This window comes from Macrobrachium nipponense, chromosome 35 (genome assembly GCF_015104395.2).
Source record: "Macrobrachium nipponense isolate FS-2020 chromosome 35, ASM1510439v2, whole genome shotgun sequence".
Lineage (NCBI taxonomy): Eukaryota > Metazoa > Arthropoda > Malacostraca > Decapoda > Palaemonidae > Macrobrachium > Macrobrachium nipponense.
Window position 1 is genome coordinate 48,818,720 of NC_061096.1, and position 20,000 is coordinate 48,838,719.

At 34.4% G+C, this 20,000-nt stretch overlaps 2 protein-coding genes across 2 annotated transcripts in view; both read right to left on the bottom strand.

Moving 5' to 3' along the window:
• LOC135208334 (protein psiO-like) overlaps positions 1-5,845 on the bottom strand; it is a 6,901-nt gene extending 1,056 nt beyond the window's left edge. The window contains exons 1-8 of the mRNA XM_064240437.1: positions 5,743-5,845; positions 5,137-5,277; positions 4,483-4,611; positions 3,778-3,912; positions 2,868-2,996; positions 2,155-2,289; positions 1,358-1,486; positions 840-965 (exon numbers count right to left, since the gene is read on the bottom strand). Coding sequence (XP_064096507.1) covers positions 840-965; positions 1,358-1,486; positions 2,155-2,289; positions 2,868-2,996; positions 3,778-3,912; positions 4,483-4,611; positions 5,137-5,277; positions 5,743-5,845 — 1,027 coding nt within the window. The remainder of the gene's footprint in view (positions 1-839; positions 966-1,357; positions 1,487-2,154; positions 2,290-2,867; positions 2,997-3,777; positions 3,913-4,482; positions 4,612-5,136; positions 5,278-5,742) is intronic.
• A 1,625-nt stretch (positions 5,846-7,470) lies between these two features.
• Positions 7,471-20,000, bottom strand: part of LOC135208335 (neurogenic locus notch homolog protein 2-like) — a 29,276-nt gene continuing 16,746 nt past the window's right edge. Inside the window, exons 4-13 of the mRNA XM_064240438.1 lie at positions 17,473-17,604; positions 17,043-17,183; positions 15,328-15,456; positions 13,468-13,608; positions 13,024-13,152; positions 10,867-10,995; positions 10,289-10,414; positions 9,930-10,058; positions 7,848-7,976; positions 7,471-7,619 (exon numbers count right to left, since the gene is read on the bottom strand). Coding sequence (XP_064096508.1) covers positions 7,471-7,619; positions 7,848-7,976; positions 9,930-10,058; positions 10,289-10,414; positions 10,867-10,995; positions 13,024-13,152; positions 13,468-13,608; positions 15,328-15,456; positions 17,043-17,183; positions 17,473-17,604 — 1,334 coding nt within the window. The remainder of the gene's footprint in view (positions 7,620-7,847; positions 7,977-9,929; positions 10,059-10,288; positions 10,415-10,866; positions 10,996-13,023; positions 13,153-13,467; positions 13,609-15,327; positions 15,457-17,042; positions 17,184-17,472; positions 17,605-20,000) is intronic.

Here is a 20,000-nt window from a genome sequence, read left to right on the forward strand (position 1 = left end):
ACATATTCGTTTTTCTATAGTTTTTTTTTTCAGAGGTGAATAGTCCTAAGTATTATATATAAGATAATTATGTGGCATATATATATATATATATATATATATATATATATATATATATATATATATATATATATATATATATATATATATATCGAACTACAATGTCCTTTAATATCTAATTCGCTCCTACCTGCGGAATATATTTTCATATATGCTTAACCAGAAGGGGAATTTATTTCTCGATAATAGACTTGCCTGGACCGAGGCGCAAACCCACGGAGCCTTTCAAATCCAGGAACGTCAGTGAAGTATTACCTACTACACCACCGCAAGAGGCTCTTGCGGTGGTGTAGTAGGTAAAAGAAAAGCTTCACTGACGTTCCTGGATTTGAAAGGCTCCGTGGGTTCGCGCCCCGGGTCCAGGCAAGTCTATTATCGAGAAAAAAAAAAAATATATTCCCTTCAGGTTTAAGCATATATGAAAATATATTAATTCTGAGGTAGAGCGAATTAGATATTAAAGGACATTGTAGCTCGATATATGTATATGAATCACGGAAATGTGATATGACTTTTATATAGTATATATATATATATATATATATATATATATATATATATATATATATATATATATATATATATATATATAATATATATAAGAAGTATTTAGGAATCGAAGAGTTAACACCATATAACTACATATGATAACAATTAAGTTAAAGTACACTGAATAATTACTGACCAGCATATATCCCACAATAGGTTAAACTTTAATAATGATCGAATAATCTATAACTTATTTCGAGTCACCATTGTTCAGGTGTTTTGTGACTCACGTTTGCAACAGATGCAGTCTTCCCCAAGGCATCCAGACAGGTCTACTTCACCTGTGCATTCATCAGATTTCATACATTCACCGTTATTCATTTTGCATTCAGGTTTCTCAATGCATACTGAAGTATCTGAAAAAAAGTTGAACAGGTATCATAATGTTGACTCACAGGAGAAAGCTTTTGCAAAATCTAATCTGTCAAATGTGGAGATCATAGGTGTGGATATAATGTATTCCTTGGGCTTATTTGTTATTAAGAAATATTTACTTATATCGATAACCTTATCAAACGTGAGCTTATAGAAGTAAATACAGAAAAGCCTTATACCTTCCCTTACAGGCGAAATCCTTGCTTTGAAATACAGTCTGATGATTAAGTCTGGAATTTATTCATCATATGAATTATAGCGTTGATGGAACTTGATCTTCAGAAAAATATTTTTGGGGAAAAATCCTTCTATAAAATGAGAAGTTTTCAATTAGAGATTATGATTGATATAATGTGATGCTAGAGTCACTTACCTGTTACACAACAAGCACAGTGTCGTCCATTGCATCCTTCTTTGTAGACTGTACCCTCACAAACGTAATCCGTTTCCATACTGTAGCAATAACCGTTAACTACAGAACATATGCTGGTCGGTGAACAGCCTGAAAATGCATGGAGACATTTTTGTTGCAATTAACCCCAGTTTTCATTTGATGTTAAATTTTCACCTACATTTACTCCAGTATGTCATTGCAATAACCACAATGCCCTCAGGAATTCCTCTGGACATTAGGTTTTTATTCCGAAACTTTTGGTCCACTTCTTTTGAACTTTTTACTCAACCTACTCTTGTTACAGGAGCTTTGTTCCAAAACTTGGTTTAGAACTTTTGAAATAATTAGTCTTCTTTTTGCTCACTCTTCCTTTTCTTCCAAAACTTTTGGTCGAGAACTTTAGAACTTATCACTCTTCTAACTTTTGTTCCAGAACTTTTAAAGTTTTTACTCCTCTTACTTCTGTTCCAGAACTTTTGAACTTTTTGGTAGCAGATAGTGAGCCGTAGGTCGGCTCCCCTATCCTGAAGGGTTTTTGATGTATGAGAGGCTAATTGGAGAGGGTCCCGTGGTAGTGGTTTTCACTCGCCCCAGGAACCATACTGACACCTTTTAATAAAGGTGAGCGAGCCAGAATATTCTGGCATGTCCAATTTAGCAGTTCTCTGGTATTATAACAATATTTTACCTAAGAAATAGTGCTATTTCACGGAGCGACACGGTCCCCTCGCCCAGAAATAGATTTCTCCTATGTCAAAATCCCTTTTCTGACTCACCTTTCTTGCAACAGGCACAGTCATCTCCAAGACACCCATCCAGATCAATTTCTCCTTCACAGCTGTTCCAGTGTTCTCGTTTCAGACACTCCCCTGAGTCTCCGCATTTAGGCAATTTAATGCAGGCAGACGTGTCTGAAAAAACTATGTCAGTCAATGCACGGAAATTAAAAAAAGGGGAGATGCAGAAACCTTCATCATTTTTCCGAGTCTAGGATACTTTAACAAAGAATATAAGCAGTAAAAAAGAAAAAAAAAGCAAATCAGTGGTTGTACTGATATATCCAACTGACAGTGCAGTAACCTTTATCATTTCTATTAGTGTAAATGACCTTAAATCTGAATATCATTGGTTATAGAATTTTTCCATTTGATGCAAGTGAAATTAGGAACCCCATAAAGAACTACACATAACACCAATACAATTCACTTCTTTATTCTAAATATTAAAAACAAAAACATAATTTCATTTTTGTTATAATAACAATCTTGGTTTGCTGGAAGAAATTGTTCAACTTCTGTCTTCCTCAAAGAGGAGTTAAATGAACTTTTTGAAACATGACTGGGAGGATAAGCATAACTACTTTTCGGTCTGAAAACCAGAGTTTTTGAATATTAAAAGAAAAGCAAATGAGAAAATAGTGATAAATGAAAAAGCAATCAGGAAATACAGCAAAAAACTAATGAATGATAAATAATACTGTGTCACATACCATTAATGCAGCAAGCACAAGAAGGTTCTTCACATCCTTCCCTATAAACAGTGCCATAACAATCGAAGCTACTGTAAACGTTATAACATTGGCCGTTGTTTGCAGCACACTGGTCATCAGGTACACAATCTAAGAATATACGACACAAAATACGCAGACACATTTAGCTCAATTTCTACCTTACGAGATTAGAGGAAATCTTCAATTTTAAACTTTTACTTCATTTTGACTCAATTTCTACCTTACGTGATAAGAGGAAATCTTCAATTTTAAACTTTTACTTATGTGTTGGAGATAGATATAAGGTACTTATACGTATGTGTTTGAGATAAAGATAATGTTACTTATATTGCATGTTGGAGATAGAGATTAATGTCAAGTACGAACTGTGAATACCATAAGATAAAAAAATTTTGAGGTTATCCACACTTCATGACATGCCTAGACAAAGACTGACTTATGCACGATACATAAAACAAGTAGAATATTAGTATTTTTAAGTACGGCGTATAATGCTTTATGAAACGCCCAGCCATGGCCCGGTGGTGGCCTGTGTTGTTGTCACTTATAGCGGTGCCATACTCACTATCAGGGCTAAATTTAACCTTAAATAAAATAAAAAATGACTGAGGCTCGAGGACTGAAATCTATTATGTTTGATAATTAGAGGGTGGATGATCAAAATATCAATTTGTAGCCCTCTAGCCTCAGTAGTTTTAAGATCTGGGGGCGGACAGAAAAAGTGAGGACGGACAGACAAAACCATCTCAATAGTTTTTTTTTTTTTTTTTTTTTTTTTTTTTTTTTTTGAAGAAAACATTATAAAGTCTATGCCTCGTTGCTGGGAGATAAATAATGATTTGAGTTTTTTTTTTTTTTTTTTTCTAAAAGCTAGACCTCTTTGGCTCACCTATGCAACAGAAGCAGTCATCACCAAGGCATCCGTCAGAATAAATGACCCCTAAGCATTCGCTTTCTTCACCAGTCTTCATACAAACCCCGTCACTGTCTTCACATTCTGGCTTTTCGATGCATATGGATGTATCTGAAAACAGTGAAGAAGTTTTATACTTCTCACATATGAAAAATAAATTGGAACACTGAAGTTTCTCTGTATTATCGAAAAATAACAATTCTTTACTTTTAATGGCAAGCTTTCATGTGGCTGACACAGATTTCTTTGTCTCAGCCAACTTCAACATTTACATTGGGATGGGAAAGAATCGCCTTGAAATGGGGTCTAACAATAGATTTAAAAATGATTTATATGTAAAAATAATGTTTTTGGGATCTTAATAGGTTCAGTGAATATAGAGAAATATATATATATATATATATATATATATATATATATATATATATATATATATATATATATATATATATATATATATATATATATATATATATATATATATATATATATATATATATATATATATATATATACTATATATATATATATATATATATATATATATATATATATATATATATATATATATATATATATATAATATATATATATATATTATATATATATATATATATATATATATATATATATATATATATATATGTATATATATATATATGAGTATGGAGCAACATTTACCTGTAATACAACAAGCACAGCTGGAATGGCTGCAGCCTTCTTCATACACCGTTCCGTTGCATGTGTGGTGACCCTTCTTGTAACAATAACCGTAGTAATCTTCGCAAACGCTCGTTTGTGAGCATAACTCTGCGTCAGAAAATATGACATGTAAGTGAACGTACTCATCATTTTTGCAGGTTTATTTTTTCTGCCTTGCATAGGCAGTTGACAAAGTCACTGTCTGTTGTTGTTCATAAGATAGTACAGTCTGACTTTATTTCTCAACCAAGGTACATAGATTAATACTTACAGTAATGTCAATTACACTTAACTGTCAGTTTGCACATATTTACGTAAATACTTTCAGGATTAGTTACACTGGTACATTTATGTACATGATCATTAAAAACAAACAGACTAACAGCAAAATGCCACGCTAAACTAAAGTAACATTTCAGTTCTATGATCTTTCACAAATTTGTGTGCGCCATATCTGATACAATGTCAGTGGGAAGCATGTAATAAGCTTTGGCAGGCAATATACATAATGACATGATGTAATGCAGATAGATAGATACAACGATTGATACATAGATTACTCAAACCTCATTCCCCATGTCTATCGTGCAAAAACATTCACTTCATTCCTGGTTTGGAACTTTTCCTGCTCACCTTCTTCCTTACAGCAGGCGCAGTCTGTACCAAGACAAGCATCTGGGTCAATTTCCCCACTGCAGTAACTCCAGTCGTCAGCTTTCAAACAGCTGCCTGAGTCAGATTCACAGGCGTCTAATATAACACAGACACTAGTATCTGAAAGAAGCATACCAGTAATAACATGTACACGCATATAAGTACACACACACACACACACACACACACTCATTCACTCACTCACGCTCATCCGCAAATCACACGTGCATAAATTGGCAAATAATTCGTGTAGCTTTTATATTAGTATGGGACCTTCTTAGAAATCGATGCAGAATTTGAATGCAGTAATATATTGTATTTTCTATATGATGCATATGCATATATGGAATTTGAAATGAATCCCAAATGTCATTTTCAGTCTATGAATTATTGTTGTAATGGGGGTATGGGTAGCCTAGGGCTTAATATAATTTTCGTATATAGCAGTATGAGAAATCGCATTAAACTAGCTACATAAATTGAGCGTAATAAAATTACATTGGCCAATAGACCTCTCTTTAAAAAGAATGAGCAGTCAATATCAATTTCGAAAGGAAAAGAGGAATTATGAAGGTATTTTCCTACCAGGAATGCAACAGGCACAATCTTCTTCTTCGCATCCTTCCTCATAAACAGTACCATAGCAGACAAAGTCACTTTTCGTATTGTAGCATTGTCCATAGTTCATAGAGCACTGTGTGTTTGGTGTACAATCTGAGAATAGGTGAAGACATTTTTATTCAGACTGATATGCAGCAAATAAGATATTTTCTTCCCAGTATTTCTATTTCGAAAGATCTGTGGCAACTATGACAGTGTTCCATGTATGATCACATCATTGCAGTTCATAAATAAGTAAGTTTGCTTACGGAGATATTCAAATGGTATATAGATGATTATTTTAGGTTGTTGGACCTCAGGCTATAACTGGAACTTCATAACTCACCTTTGCAACAAGAGCAATCGGTCCCAAGGCATCCTTCTGTGTCTGCGACACCTATGCATTCATCAGTTGGCATACAATGTCCGTTATCTTCTGCACATCTAATTAATTCCACACACGCTGAAGTATCTGGAAATGTTGGCAGGATTCTTTACATTTACGTAAAACAAAGTACACACACACACGTGTAGGACTGACAAATACTTAAAACTCGTACGTGTAGCTTTATAGTAGTATGGGACCTTCTTAGAAATCAATGCAGATTTTGAATACAGTAATATGTTGTAGTTTCTTTATGACACATTTATTAAAGATTACCACGGTATGATCCTGATCTAATTTATATGGAATTTAAAATCAATCTCATATGCCATTTTCACTAGACTAGTAATAGTTATAACAGGAATATAGGACTTTATATATTTTTCGTACATAACAGTATGAAATATTGTATTAAAAAGCTACATGAATTGAGCATAATAAATATTACATTGGCCAATAGACCTCTCTTTAAAACTAATGAGAAATCAATTTCGAAAGGAAAAGAGGAATTATGAAGGTATTTTCCTACCAGGAATGCAACAGGCACAATTTGCTTCTGCGCATCCTTCCTCATAAACAGTACCATTGCAGACATAGCCACTATCCATATTGTAGCATAGTCCACTGTTGGCAGAGCACTGTGCGTTTGGTGAACAATCTGAAAATAGGTGGAGAAATTTTCATTACAGTATTCCGTGTATGATGACATCATTGCTGTTCTTAAATAAGCAAGTTTGCTTACGGAGATATTCAAATGGTATATAGATTATTATTTTAGGATGCTGGACCTCAGGCTACAACTGGAACTTCATAACTCACCCCTGCAACAAGAGCAATTGGTCCCAAGGCATCCTTTTGTGTCAACTATACCTATGCATTCAGCAGCTGGCATACAGTGTCCGTTATGTGCTGCACATTCATCACCTACGTCAAAACATACTGAAGCATCTGGAAATGTTGGCAGGATTTACGTAAAACATAGTACATACACGTGCGGAATTGACAGATACCTAACACTCATATGTGTAGCCTACATATTACCTACTTTGAAATTAATGCTGAATTTGAATAAACTTATATATTGTATTTTCTTTATAATGCTTCTATGAAAAAGTCACGGTATGATTCTGATCTGCTATATTTGGAATTTAAAATCAATCTCATATGCCATTTTCTGTCTATAAATAATAGTTGTAATATTAGTATAGCATCAAAATAACTACATAAACTGAGCGTAATAAACAGTACATTAGCCAGTACACTTCTCTTTAAAAGTAATGAGAAATCAACCAAGAAACGAGAAATCAATTTCGAAAGAAAAAGAGGAATTATGAAGGTGTTCTCCTACCAGGAATGCAACAGGCACAATCTGATTCTTCGCATCCTTCCTTATAAACAATACCATAGCAGATATAGTTACTCTTCGTATTGTAGCATTGTCCATAGTTCATAGAGCACTGTGATTTAGGTGTACAATCTGAGAATAGATGAAGAAATTTTCATTCAGACTGATATGCAGCAAATAAGATATTTCCTCCCAGTATTTGTATTTCGAAAGATCTTTGGCACTATTACAGTGTTCCGTGTTGATGGCATCATTGTAATTCTTAAATAGGCAAGTTTTCTTACAGAGATATTCAAATGGTATATTGATGATTATTTAGGTTGTTGGACCTCAGGCTATAACTGGAACTTTATAACTCACCCCTGCAACAAGTGCAACTGGGCCCAATGCATCCTTCTGGGTCTGCGAAACCTATGCAATCGGCAGTTGGCATACAGTGTCCGTCATATTCTGTACATTCATCACTTAATTCAAAACATACTGCAGGATCTGGAAATATTGGCAGGATTCTTTACATTTACGTAAAAACACAGTACACACACGCACGTACGAAAACTGACAAATACTTAACACTCATGTGTAGCTTTTATATTAGTGAATGGGCCCTTCTTAGAAATCAATGCAGTATTTGAATACAGTAATATGTCGTATTTTCTTTTATGATGCGTTTAATAAACATTATCACGGTATGATCCTCATCTGCTGAATAGGTAATTTGAGATGAGTCTCATATGCAATTTTCAGTCTTCTTTCCCAACGTTATCCCTACATTAACTGCCTTCTATCAAAGGTATCATCTTCCACCCAACCTCTTCTCTCCATATCTTCCTTCACTTTGTCTTGCCATCTAATTCTCTGTCTCTCTCTCGATCCTCTTCCTCAAACAGGTTCATCTCAAGCCCTCTTCACTCCCTCCTCGTCATCCATCCTCTGTAGTCTTTTCTAAGCCTGCCTATCTTATTTCATAATTTTCCAATCTCTCAAGCAGTGATATTCCCATTCTCATCTCTGTCCTCTCGAGCTTTAATTCTTCTTTTCTTCTTAGAACCCATGTTTCCGATCCATACATTAACATTTGCTTTATCACTGTGCTATAGATCTTGACTTTTAACTTGATTGGCATTTTCTTATCACATACCACTACAGCTACCACTCTCCAGTTCCCCCATGCAGCTTTTATCCTACTGTCAACTGCAGCCTCACATCCTCCCTCCTGGCTTAAAGTAGATACTAAGTATTTAAACTGTTCCGTCTGTTTTACAATCATGCCTCTTCTTTTCTTGTATTTCTATTATGGCTCTACTTCCCTACTACTTACCGAAACCCTTGTTTTGTTGACATTCGCCTTTCAGCCACCACTCTCTAAAGAGTCCTAACACTCCCCAACCCTTCTCTGTAAGTCCTCATTTTCAGCAGTAATCACCGGACCATCGGTTTACAACAACACAGCTCTTCATTCCTGATCTCTTCACTAAACACATGCTTGACCAGCACATACAAAAATGAGCTTAATGCTGATCCCTGGTGTAAACTAACACTAACTTCAAAGTTTTCTGTTTCCCCAACTGCTATTATTACTTTTGTGCTCGTTGTTTGATATATCATCTCGACCAGCCTAACCAACTTTTTTGGGACTTTCCTCTTCCTCAAACACCACAACATCACTTCTCTTGGGATTCCATTTTATGCTTTCTCTAGGTCTATCAATGCACAATAGAATTCCCGGTTTACCTCTACCATCTTTTCCTGTACCTGTCTTACTATGAAGATGGCATCCACCTTCCCTGTTCCTCTCATGAATCCATCCTGCTGGTTCCCGAACTTAACAATATGTCTTAATCTCTCATCCGTTATCCTTTCTTAAATTTTCAACCCATCATCTGTTAGTTAATTTTTCTGTATTTACAACAATCCATAACATCTCCCTTCTGCTTGTATATATATACTATTAGAATCTTCCCAGTCCCTTGGCATTTCTTCCACTTCCCATATAGCTTTCAATAAATACAGCCACCACTTCTCACCCTATGAACTAGGAATTGGATCGTTTCAATTTGGAACTCCAATGGTCCCGGTACTTTACCATTATCCATTTTACTTAATACTCTCTTTACTTCTGTATTCTGTATCTACATTACTGGTCCCTCCACCCTCTGTGCTTCCCCCATTTCCTCCCTCTCATTTTAAGTATTTAAAAGTTGTTCAAGTTCTCTCTCCATCTCTTCTTAACGTCTTCGTCCCTGTACAATTTATTGTTGTAAAAGGAATATAATATATTTTTCGTACATATCAGTATGAGATATCGCATTAAAATAACTACATAAATTGAGCGTAATAAACATTACATCGGCCAAAAGACCTCTCTTTAAGAATACTGAGAAATCAATCAAACGGGAAATTCATTTCTAAAGAAAAAGAGGAATTATGAAGGTATTCTCCTACCAGCAATGCAACAGGCACATTCTTCTTCTCGGCACCCGTCCTCAATAACAGTACCATTGCAGACATAGTCACTGTTCGTATTGTAGCATTTTCCGTTGTGGTTGGCGCACATTGATTTAGGTGTACAATCTGAGAACAGGTGAAGACATTTTCATTCAGACTGATATGCAGCAAATAAGAAAGCTTCCTCCCAGTATTTCTATTTCGAAAGTTCTTTGGCAACTATTACAGTGTTCCATGTATGATGACATCATTGCAATTCTTAAATAGGCAAGTTTTTTTTACGGAGATATTCAAATTGTATATAGATTATTTTAGGTTGTTGGGCCTCATGCTAAAACTGGAACTTCATAACTCACCCTTGCAACAAGAGCAATCGGTCCCAAGGCATCCGCCTGTCTCTGCGAAACCTATGCATTCAGCAGTTGGCATACAATGTCCTTTATCTTCTGCACATTCATTTAACTCCACACATACGGAAGGATCTGGAAATGTTGGCAGGATTCTTTACATTTACTTAATAAAAATTATACACACACACACACATGCACGTGCAGAACTTACAAATACTTAACACTCATATGTGTAGCTCTATAGTAGTATGGGACCTTTATAGAAATTAATGCAGAATTTGAATAAAGTAATATATTGTATTTTCTTTATATTGTATTTATTAAAGATTATCATGGTATGATCCTGATCTACTTTATATGGAATTTAAAATCAATCTCATATGTCATTTTCAGTCTATGAATTATAGTTGTAATAGGAGTATAGGACTTAATATATTTTTCGTACATAACAGTATGAAATATCGTATTATAAAGCTTCATAAATTGAGCGTAATAAACATTACATTGGCCAACAGACCTCTCTTTAAAACTAATGAGAAATCAATTTCGAAAGGAAAAGAGGAATTATGAAGGTATTCTCCTACCAGGAATGCAACAGGCACATTCTTCTTCTTCGCATCCTTCCTCATAAACAGTACCACTGCAGACAAAGCCACTATCCATATTGTAGCATTGTCCACTGTTGGCAGAGCACAGTGCGTTTGGTGTACAATCTGGAAATAGGTGGAGAAATTTTCATTTAGACTGATATGCAGTAATTCAAGATATTTTCCTCCCAGTATTTCTATTTCGAAAGATCTTCGGCAACTATAACAGTGTTCCGTGTACGACGACATCATTGCAGTTCTTAAATAAGGAAGTTTGCTTACGGAGATATTCAAATGGTATATAGATGATTATTTTAGGTTGTTGGACCTCAGGCTACAACTGGAACTTCATAACTCACCCCTGCAACAAGAGCAGTCGATCCCAACGCATCCTTGTGTGTCTACTAAACCCATGCATTCGCTAGCTGACATACATTTTCCGTTATCGCTCTGGCAGTCACTGAATTCCAAACATATTGAAGGATCTGGAAATGTTGGCAGGATTCGTAAAATTTGCATAACTCAAGCATGACCTATGAAATATCTTTTATTTCAAAGAAGAAATTTAAGTGACCAAGACACCTTTCCCTTGAGTAAAAGATTGAAATTAATATGGTATCATTTTTATATTACATATATTTTAAATAAGGCAATAAATGAAATTATCTGGGCTTGCATTAACCAAGTCAGAGAAAATATTGAGCCGTTTAAAAAATGTGCAGAAATGTTGTCACAAACAATTCACCGGTAAAAAAAGGTAAGTTCTTTAAAAACTTGATCTTTTAGTTACTGAAAAGGGAACCCTAAATATGAAAAGCAGTTCTCACGTTGTAAAGAAATTGTTATCCTACTATGAGATTCAGGGCCTCTGTAACACGTTTTTTTCGCAATAACTTTTTATCTATGCATTTCATAAATATAACGCTTATTCAGAATACATATTATATCTACACATAAATTTTGAGTGTATTCTGCACTACGTAGGTTGAATAAATTTGGTACTTATAATGTAAAAGTGACTTTTTTTGAAGACGGGCCAACTTACTCAGAGAAAAGGTTTCGAACGCACTCGTTACGTAACTTATGACAGCATTTCTCCACTCTTTCTCGATGGATGATTGGCTATACGTAACGAAGGCTAAACCTCTGGCAACAATGACATACAAATTTAAATACAAGCAAAGCAGTACACCTTTATGAACTCTGGAACCTCTCCACTGATAATTGTCATAATGAACAAACCAACAAAATATGTTAATAAATACAAAAACACTTCGATTATTAGTCTAACTCCCAAAATAAGTTTCCAAAGAAATTACAGTCTACTTTATAGGTCACAATCAGATTGACAAGATGTAGGGAATAGTTGGTAATTATCAAAAACATAGTAGACAAGCTTGATTTGATAACTGCTATATCCAATGTCAAGCAATTTTTATTTATTGGCTATCTACCTATTTACTGAAAAAAATAGCCGGTACCGTATATTGGCTTTAAACCTTCACCAATAATTATCGTCAGAATGATGACTTCATGAGGCTCCACCCACTTTCGCCTCGTTATAATTCAGGATAACACTGAAGGCTACCATGGGCATTGTTGGATTTGAAAATTTAACTTCTGGCTATAAAAACTAATTTTTCGAGTAGTTGTAAGAAGTGCTAAATGATCCTCAAGGATCCCAGCAGTTGGCCTAAACGTTTAATTCATGTATATTACTGCTATACTGTTGCGGCACTACGGCTACAGTAGTATTACTACGCTAGCACTGATACCCAACCCACATCTATGTATCGTTCCGCCATTCATAAAGTCTTTGGGTTTCAGAGCCGATGGAGTTTCTGTCCGGTGGATGGGCGGGGCAACATTTAGTCAAAAGGTGTTTGTTTACCTTGCTTACGTAATGAATGTTTTTCGACTCTTGGCTCGTAATCATTGGCCATGGCGTCGGCTAGATTATTTTTACTCTATAAAAATTAAAACTATCAGGTTTAAGTTATTGATAATGCTGACAAAATTTGTGTGTGGTTGTAAAATATACATATGTCAACTTTCAGCTACATCCGATGCTTTGACAAGGAGCAAAGTCCAAAAAACCGTGTTACAGAGACCCTGAATCTCATAGTAGAGGTACAGTCGCTTAAAGCCATTTACCTGTAATACAACAGGCGCAGTCATTTCCAGAGCAGCCTTCTCCGTAGACGGCACCCTCGCAGACATGGCCACTTTTCGTGTTGTAGCAATAGCCACCAGCATCTGTGCATGTGCTTAAAGGCGTACATTCTAAAACAACAAAATTGATTGATTTAATGAATCTGACACTATGATACGGTTCCCTAATTTGCCTCATTATTCAATAAGCGTTTGCATTATCGTAAACGTTTCAAGATATTCAAATGTATAATTCATCTTCATTTCCTGATTATTGTGAAATTTACCAAGTTCAGATACGTGGCTATTTTAGACAATTTTTTAAAGTTCTAAATGCACAAGGAAAGCAAGATAACCGAATCAACAGAGAATACATCTCCAAATCTCTAAATATTTTTTGGCTGTGGATGAAAAGTCACTTAAGTTTTTGGGGATTCTAGAACTCACCACCAAACATGCAACAGCCACAGTCATCTCCAAGGCAGGAAGTCGAGTCGATCGCCCCAAGGCAAGAGGACCATAATTCTGACTTCTTACAAGTGCTTCCAGCATTCTTGCACGCTTGTAGTGTGACACAAGCATCCGGATCTGAAAGTTGAACATCATCCTTAACAAGATCTCCACATACTTTAAATCTCGTATATGCTCAACTTGTGCTAAAATGGAGTTTTCGTGGATATCAGACCATAATTTCAATACCATAATATACGTTTTTTTCAGCCGGATTTATCAAGAATTCTGATTACCAAGGATTATATTACACAATGCACCTCCGTAAAAGGGTAATGCCGTCCGTGCACCTTTGATGTGCGCTGTAGGCATTACTGAAGGTTCTTTGTAGCGTCCCTTTGGCCCGTAGCTGCAAACCCTTGCATTCTTTTCTGTACCTCCGTTCATATTCTGTTTCTTCCATCTGACTTTCCACCTTCTCCTAACAATTGTTTCATGGTATAACTGCAAGGTTTTCCTCCTGTAACTATAAGGCTGCACGCACACGAGCAACTTTTTATTACCAGTGCCACAACAACAAAATTGTCAACAATAGAACAAACACATGTCTATGGGTGCCCGCACACGGACAATTTTTCTTGTGGCGGCAACAAAACATTGTGAGGTAGTTGCGCCCGGAAGAACTTCTCCGACAAAATTATTGTCGGCAACTGTGGCAGTTGGTTGGCGCCACCAGCGCCTCCTGCTGCTGGAGGAGGTTTATGAACTCATGTGACACTGACCTATTTGAACTGTCGTCAGATAATTATCATCTTTACGAGTAACTAGTGTTCCTTTATAACTGAATTCATTAGTTTTTATTTACATATAAAAGGAGTTAAATGGTTTTCTGTCACCAAATCAGATTATTTCTCTGATTTTGTTGAAGTTGACAGTTTTTTTTTAAATAACGCTCAATAAATAAGGAACCACATTTTTTTATGAATCACAAAGTATTAGTTATATCTACTACACATTTACTAATGTGTAGTATAGTAAGTAGGCCATTCATTTTCCTTTTTTGCTGAGAAATGGCAACGTAACGGATGATCTTTATTTCTTTGTAGTGTAATTTCAAGGAGAATCCTAAATCAAGAAGTCAATAAATTACATGTAATATGATCTTGCATTTCTCTTATTTATCCTTACAATAATGTTACAGCTAGCCTTTCTTCTAATGGCCCACACTTCCTCATGTTTGTGTCCTGTGCGCTATTAGTGGCCCAGTCATTGTCAATGGATGACCAAAACTTTCTTGTAACATCCTGAAGCAACAAAATTTTTTTATCAGGGTGCCCTTTTAAATCATCAAATAATGGAGTGTACTCATTACTTTCTTGGCCGCTTTTGGCGCCTCTTCCTCAGCAAGAGTGCACAAATAGCTGCTACTTTCACGGTATCCACGATGACACTATCGACAACAGTTGCCGCCATCACAGGGCTCGTGTGAAGGGTGCACTTAATCGACAACGTTTTGTTGTGACAATTTTTTAATGCGAGAATTTTCTGTTGTCACAGTTGGTAATAAAAAGTTGTTCGTGTGTGGGCAGACCTTCTCAGCCTAATTTTCCGTTTCAGCGCTGATGGAACTCAAAGGTCCCAGCGCTTGGCCTTTGGCCTAAATTCTATATTCTACTCTATTCTATGCAGAATGCTGCATTCCCATTCTGTCACTATAGTCCACAGGAGAAAAGAGAATTTCCATTCTATGTTGATTTGAAAATCAGGAATGGTGTCACAAGGAATCCGCTTAATCTTTTGGGATCAGTAGATCCCGAGTTGCCGAGAAAGCGTCTGAATTGAGGGACATTCACTTACTTTCAATACAACAGGCACAATCCTTCTCATGACACCCATCTTCGTAGATTAAACCATTGCAGACATGTCCGCTGCCATCTTTGAAACAGTAACCTTCATTTTCTCTGCACTGCTTTGAAGGTCTGCACTCTGAAAATGCCACAGGAATGAAACTTACACAACATTATAGGGTTCTCTAATTTATCTAATTAAACCAAAAGCGTTTGCATTATCGTAAACTCTTCTGAAGATTGAAGTATATAATTCATATAATTAATTTCCAGGATATCGTCAAGTTGACCAATTAGATAGGTAAGTAAGAGGCTTTTATTGGTATATAATTGGTATTATTATTACTATATAATTTAAAAAGTTTAGCCGAAGATACAATGCATTAAACTCTTATGCTATTTTCCTTGCATCTTAATTCATTTTATCCACTCATTAATTAATTACTTTTGTCTTTTTAATAAGTGCGATCTCTTCGTTCTGTATTTCTCTTTAACTTTTCTTACTTACTTCCTAATGAGCATCATATTCTTAGGAAGCTTGAATTTCAAGTCAATGGCCCTTTTGGTGGCCTTGTTCCATAAGAATAAGGTTCATCTCCTGAATAATAATAATACTTAATATTATTTCAAGGTTCGTCTTCTGAATAATAATTAATGATTATTATTAATTAATTAATAATAATTATTAATTAATTAATTTATTAATTAATTAATAATAATTAATTAATTTTTTTATTAATTATTATTATTATTATTATTATTTATTATTAATTATTTTATTATTATTATTAGTTATTATTATTATTATTATTATTCATTATTATTAATATTATTATTAGAAGACGAACCTTATTCATATAGAACAAGCTCACCACAGGGGCCACTGACCTGAAATTCAAGCTTACAAAAATCATGTTCATTAGAAAGAAATAACAGAAAGTAATGAGAGACACAGAAAGAGGAGATCAGCTATTAGAAAAACAGATAAAACAACTAATAAATAAATAAATAAGAATGTAAGTAAAGAATTAAATTACATTTGTAGCAAAGTAACGTCATCATACTTGAAAGGAAATTGGCCACTCTAAGAAAAATGTCATCCAGCGTTCCGTAATGTTGTTCTATAATCCAACTTTAAACTGGCTTTAGGATACTTACTGGAAACCTATCCTGTTCCATATGCATATCTACAGTCATATTTACAGTTGCTGTCAATTGCGTCTTCGCAAAGATCCAAACGGAGTCTCTCCAAAATATGGGTATGCTTATTTATCTATTTTTTTAGAAGTTTAGTTTAAAATATTACTCATTTTTGCTTAAGTTGATACTATTATTTACCGAATATAGCCATAATTTTACTGAACGGCATGGAGAATATAATTGATATCATGCTTAAAAAAACAATCCTCGAGAAAAATAGATCTTGATTATCAAATATAAAAGGTCCCGCTCTCATTTTTAAGGAAGTTTAGGTAGATTAATTCCATGACCTAAACTGCTCATAAAACGTTTGTCATCACGCACACCCTATCCCAAACCATAAATTCCCAACAGTATAGTTCAGATACGTGGCTCTTTTATCCATTTTTTCTCCCTAAATGTGCAAGGAAACCAAGATAGATGAATCAATATTGAGTATACACCTGCAAAATATAAGGTTCTAAAATTCGAATCCTAGAAATCGGAAATGCTTATCAGCTACGTTGTGAGGATTCTTCTACTTACCACTAGGCAGGCAACAACCACAGTCTGGACCAAGGCAAAGAGTCGAGTCGATGACACCTTTGCAGCCGTGCCAGAAGTAATGCTTCAAGCAATATCCATCGAATTCGATGCATTCGTGTAACTCGACGCACTCATTAGTGTCTGAAAGATAAACGTTAAGATGGAGGCTTGTTTAGAAAACAGACTTGAATTGGAAGGTATTTTCAAAACTTCTTTCATTAAAAAAAATTATAACTTCTCAGATAACATTTCAGAATATGTCAGAAATTATACTTTACAGAAACTGAATAGTCCGTGAAAGGTAGTGATAGTCTAAAGTCAAGAAAGTTTGAAAGGAACCGTTGACCCCCCGAAAAATAAAGTTTTTCCAAAACAGAAGGAAAGTGAATGCCTTCTAGAAGGCCTCCTAGAAGGACAGTCAGTCCTGTACCTGTGATACAACAGGCGCAGAGTGGTGAACCTTCGCATCCCTCATCAAGGACAATACCACTGCAAGTATGGCCAGAGAACTTCTTGAAGCAGTATCCATTATATTCTTCACATTCGTTCTGTCGTTTACAGGCTGTTGGTTTTCCAAATCATTAGATAATGAATGCAATTAATGCAACTGAAGCTTCTCAACACAAGTTTTCCATATTCCAAAGACTAGGGTGACCATTCGAAAGAAGTAACAGAAAGAATAGTAATGGGAAATACAAAGCGATCAGTTATTAGAAAAAACATATAAATTGACAAATCAATAAATAAACAAAAATGCAAGTAAAATATCAAAATTCAAGTTGAATTGCATTAGGACTTTTTTTTCATAGATTTATATGTGACATAAACCCTTTATGGTATACAGGCCACAAAACAATTAAATTCATATCATTGCTACGTAAAGTTATCATAGCTTTACATTTTCGAAACGGACATTGGATATCACCTTTCTCTGATTTTTGAAGATTTTTTTTTTTTTTTTTTTTTTTTTTTAGTAAACAAAAAGGTTATTGTCGTTACTTTTAGATTTAACCATAATATCATTTTTGTCGGGAATTTTGAAGCATTAGGGAGTTAAATTCTTTAACTTTCAAATGACCCTAAATTCATTAACATGGTATGACTGTGGAACAGGATACCTGAGGATGTCGCCCAATTGCATTTTAATACATTTTAGTATCTGTTTATTAACGTTTTAATTCATTTTTCCTTTTTTTAGTAAGCGAAGTCTCTTCTTTCTGTATTGCCCTTTATAAACCTCCTCTTACTCCTTCCTAACGAATACCATATATATTCGCATTCTGTAGATGCTTGAATTTCAAGACAGTGGCCACTGTGGTGGGTTTGTTCCACATGGTTAGAAATTTTGTCTGTCCTCTGAATAATAATAATAAACAATTAATAATAATAATAATAATTAATAATAATAATAATAATAATAATAATAATAATAAATAATAATAATAATAATAATAATCTCTTTAGTTTTAAAAGAATTACACAGAATTCATTAACGAAGCATGAAAATTGTTGTTAAGCATTGTCACTTAAATTCCCTCTACACGGGGATAACTTACACCAAAAAAGGGAATTATTAATTCGTTCCCGGCAGAAATCGAACAGTCGAATGGTTTAGAAAACACCTAAAGATAGTGACTTTGACCTCTGTCTATCGCGGTTAGTAAACCAGAGGACTCCTATTCCCGAAGTCCAATGAATTGGTTATTAATATTATTATTATCATTATTTTATTTTATTTTATTTTTTTTTTTTTGCTCTATCACAGTCCTCCAAATTCGACTGGGTGGTATTTATAGTGTGGGGTTCCGGGTTGCATTCCTGCATCCTTTGGAGTCCATCACTTTTCTTACTATGTGCGGCGTTTCTAGGATCACACTATGGGCCCTGGACCTACTTCAGCCTCTAGGTTTTCTAGATTCCTTTTCAGGGATCTTGGGATCGTGCCTAGTGTTCCTATGATTATGGGTACAATATCATTATTATTATTATTATTATTTATTATTATTTATTATTATATTATTATTATTATTATTATTATTATCATTATTATTATTATTATTGTTATTATTATTATTATTATTATTATTCAGATGAACCCTATTCATACGGAAAAAGCCCAGCAATAGAGCCATTGACTTGGAATCCAAGCTTCCAAAGAATATGGCGTTCAAAAGGAAGAAATAAGAGCGGGTTTAGGGAAGTACAGGAAGAAAAGATCATCTGGCTTGAATAAAAATAAAAAAAAAATGGATAAAAATGTATTACAAATGTATTAAAAATATGTTATTAAGCGGTGTTTAAGGTTCGTTATTTGTGAACAAAATACTGCGAGACAAGGACATATGCAAAAATTTTGTTTTGTGACTCGTATACATGTGAACAGCAGTTCATTTTTTACACCTTTAGTCAACTGAAGATGTTAAAATGAACGTACAACAAGAAAACAAAAATTAACAAATTTGCATCATATATCTAAATGTAAAATTCTGAACTGATTACCCACATGTATAAAAAGTACATATATATAATATATATACATATATATATATATATGATATATATATATATAAGTATATATATATATATAATATATATATATATGTGTGTGTGTGTGTGTGTGTGTGTGTGTGTGTGTGTGTCCATATATCTTCAAATGGAGATGTTAAAAATGAACAAATTTGTATCATGTATCTAAATGGAAAATTCTGACCTGATTACCCAGTATGTATAAATATATATATATATATATATATATATATATATATATAATATATATATATATATATATATATATATATATATATAATAATTTATATATTTAGAATAATAGCAAGCATGTCTCTTAAGGAGAAAAACTAATTTGTAGGCCAAATGCACCTATCATAGTGTTAGCGAGATGTTATTTCACCTCTTTTAAGAAGTGGGTATATATAAGGAAAATACTTGTACCACAGTATC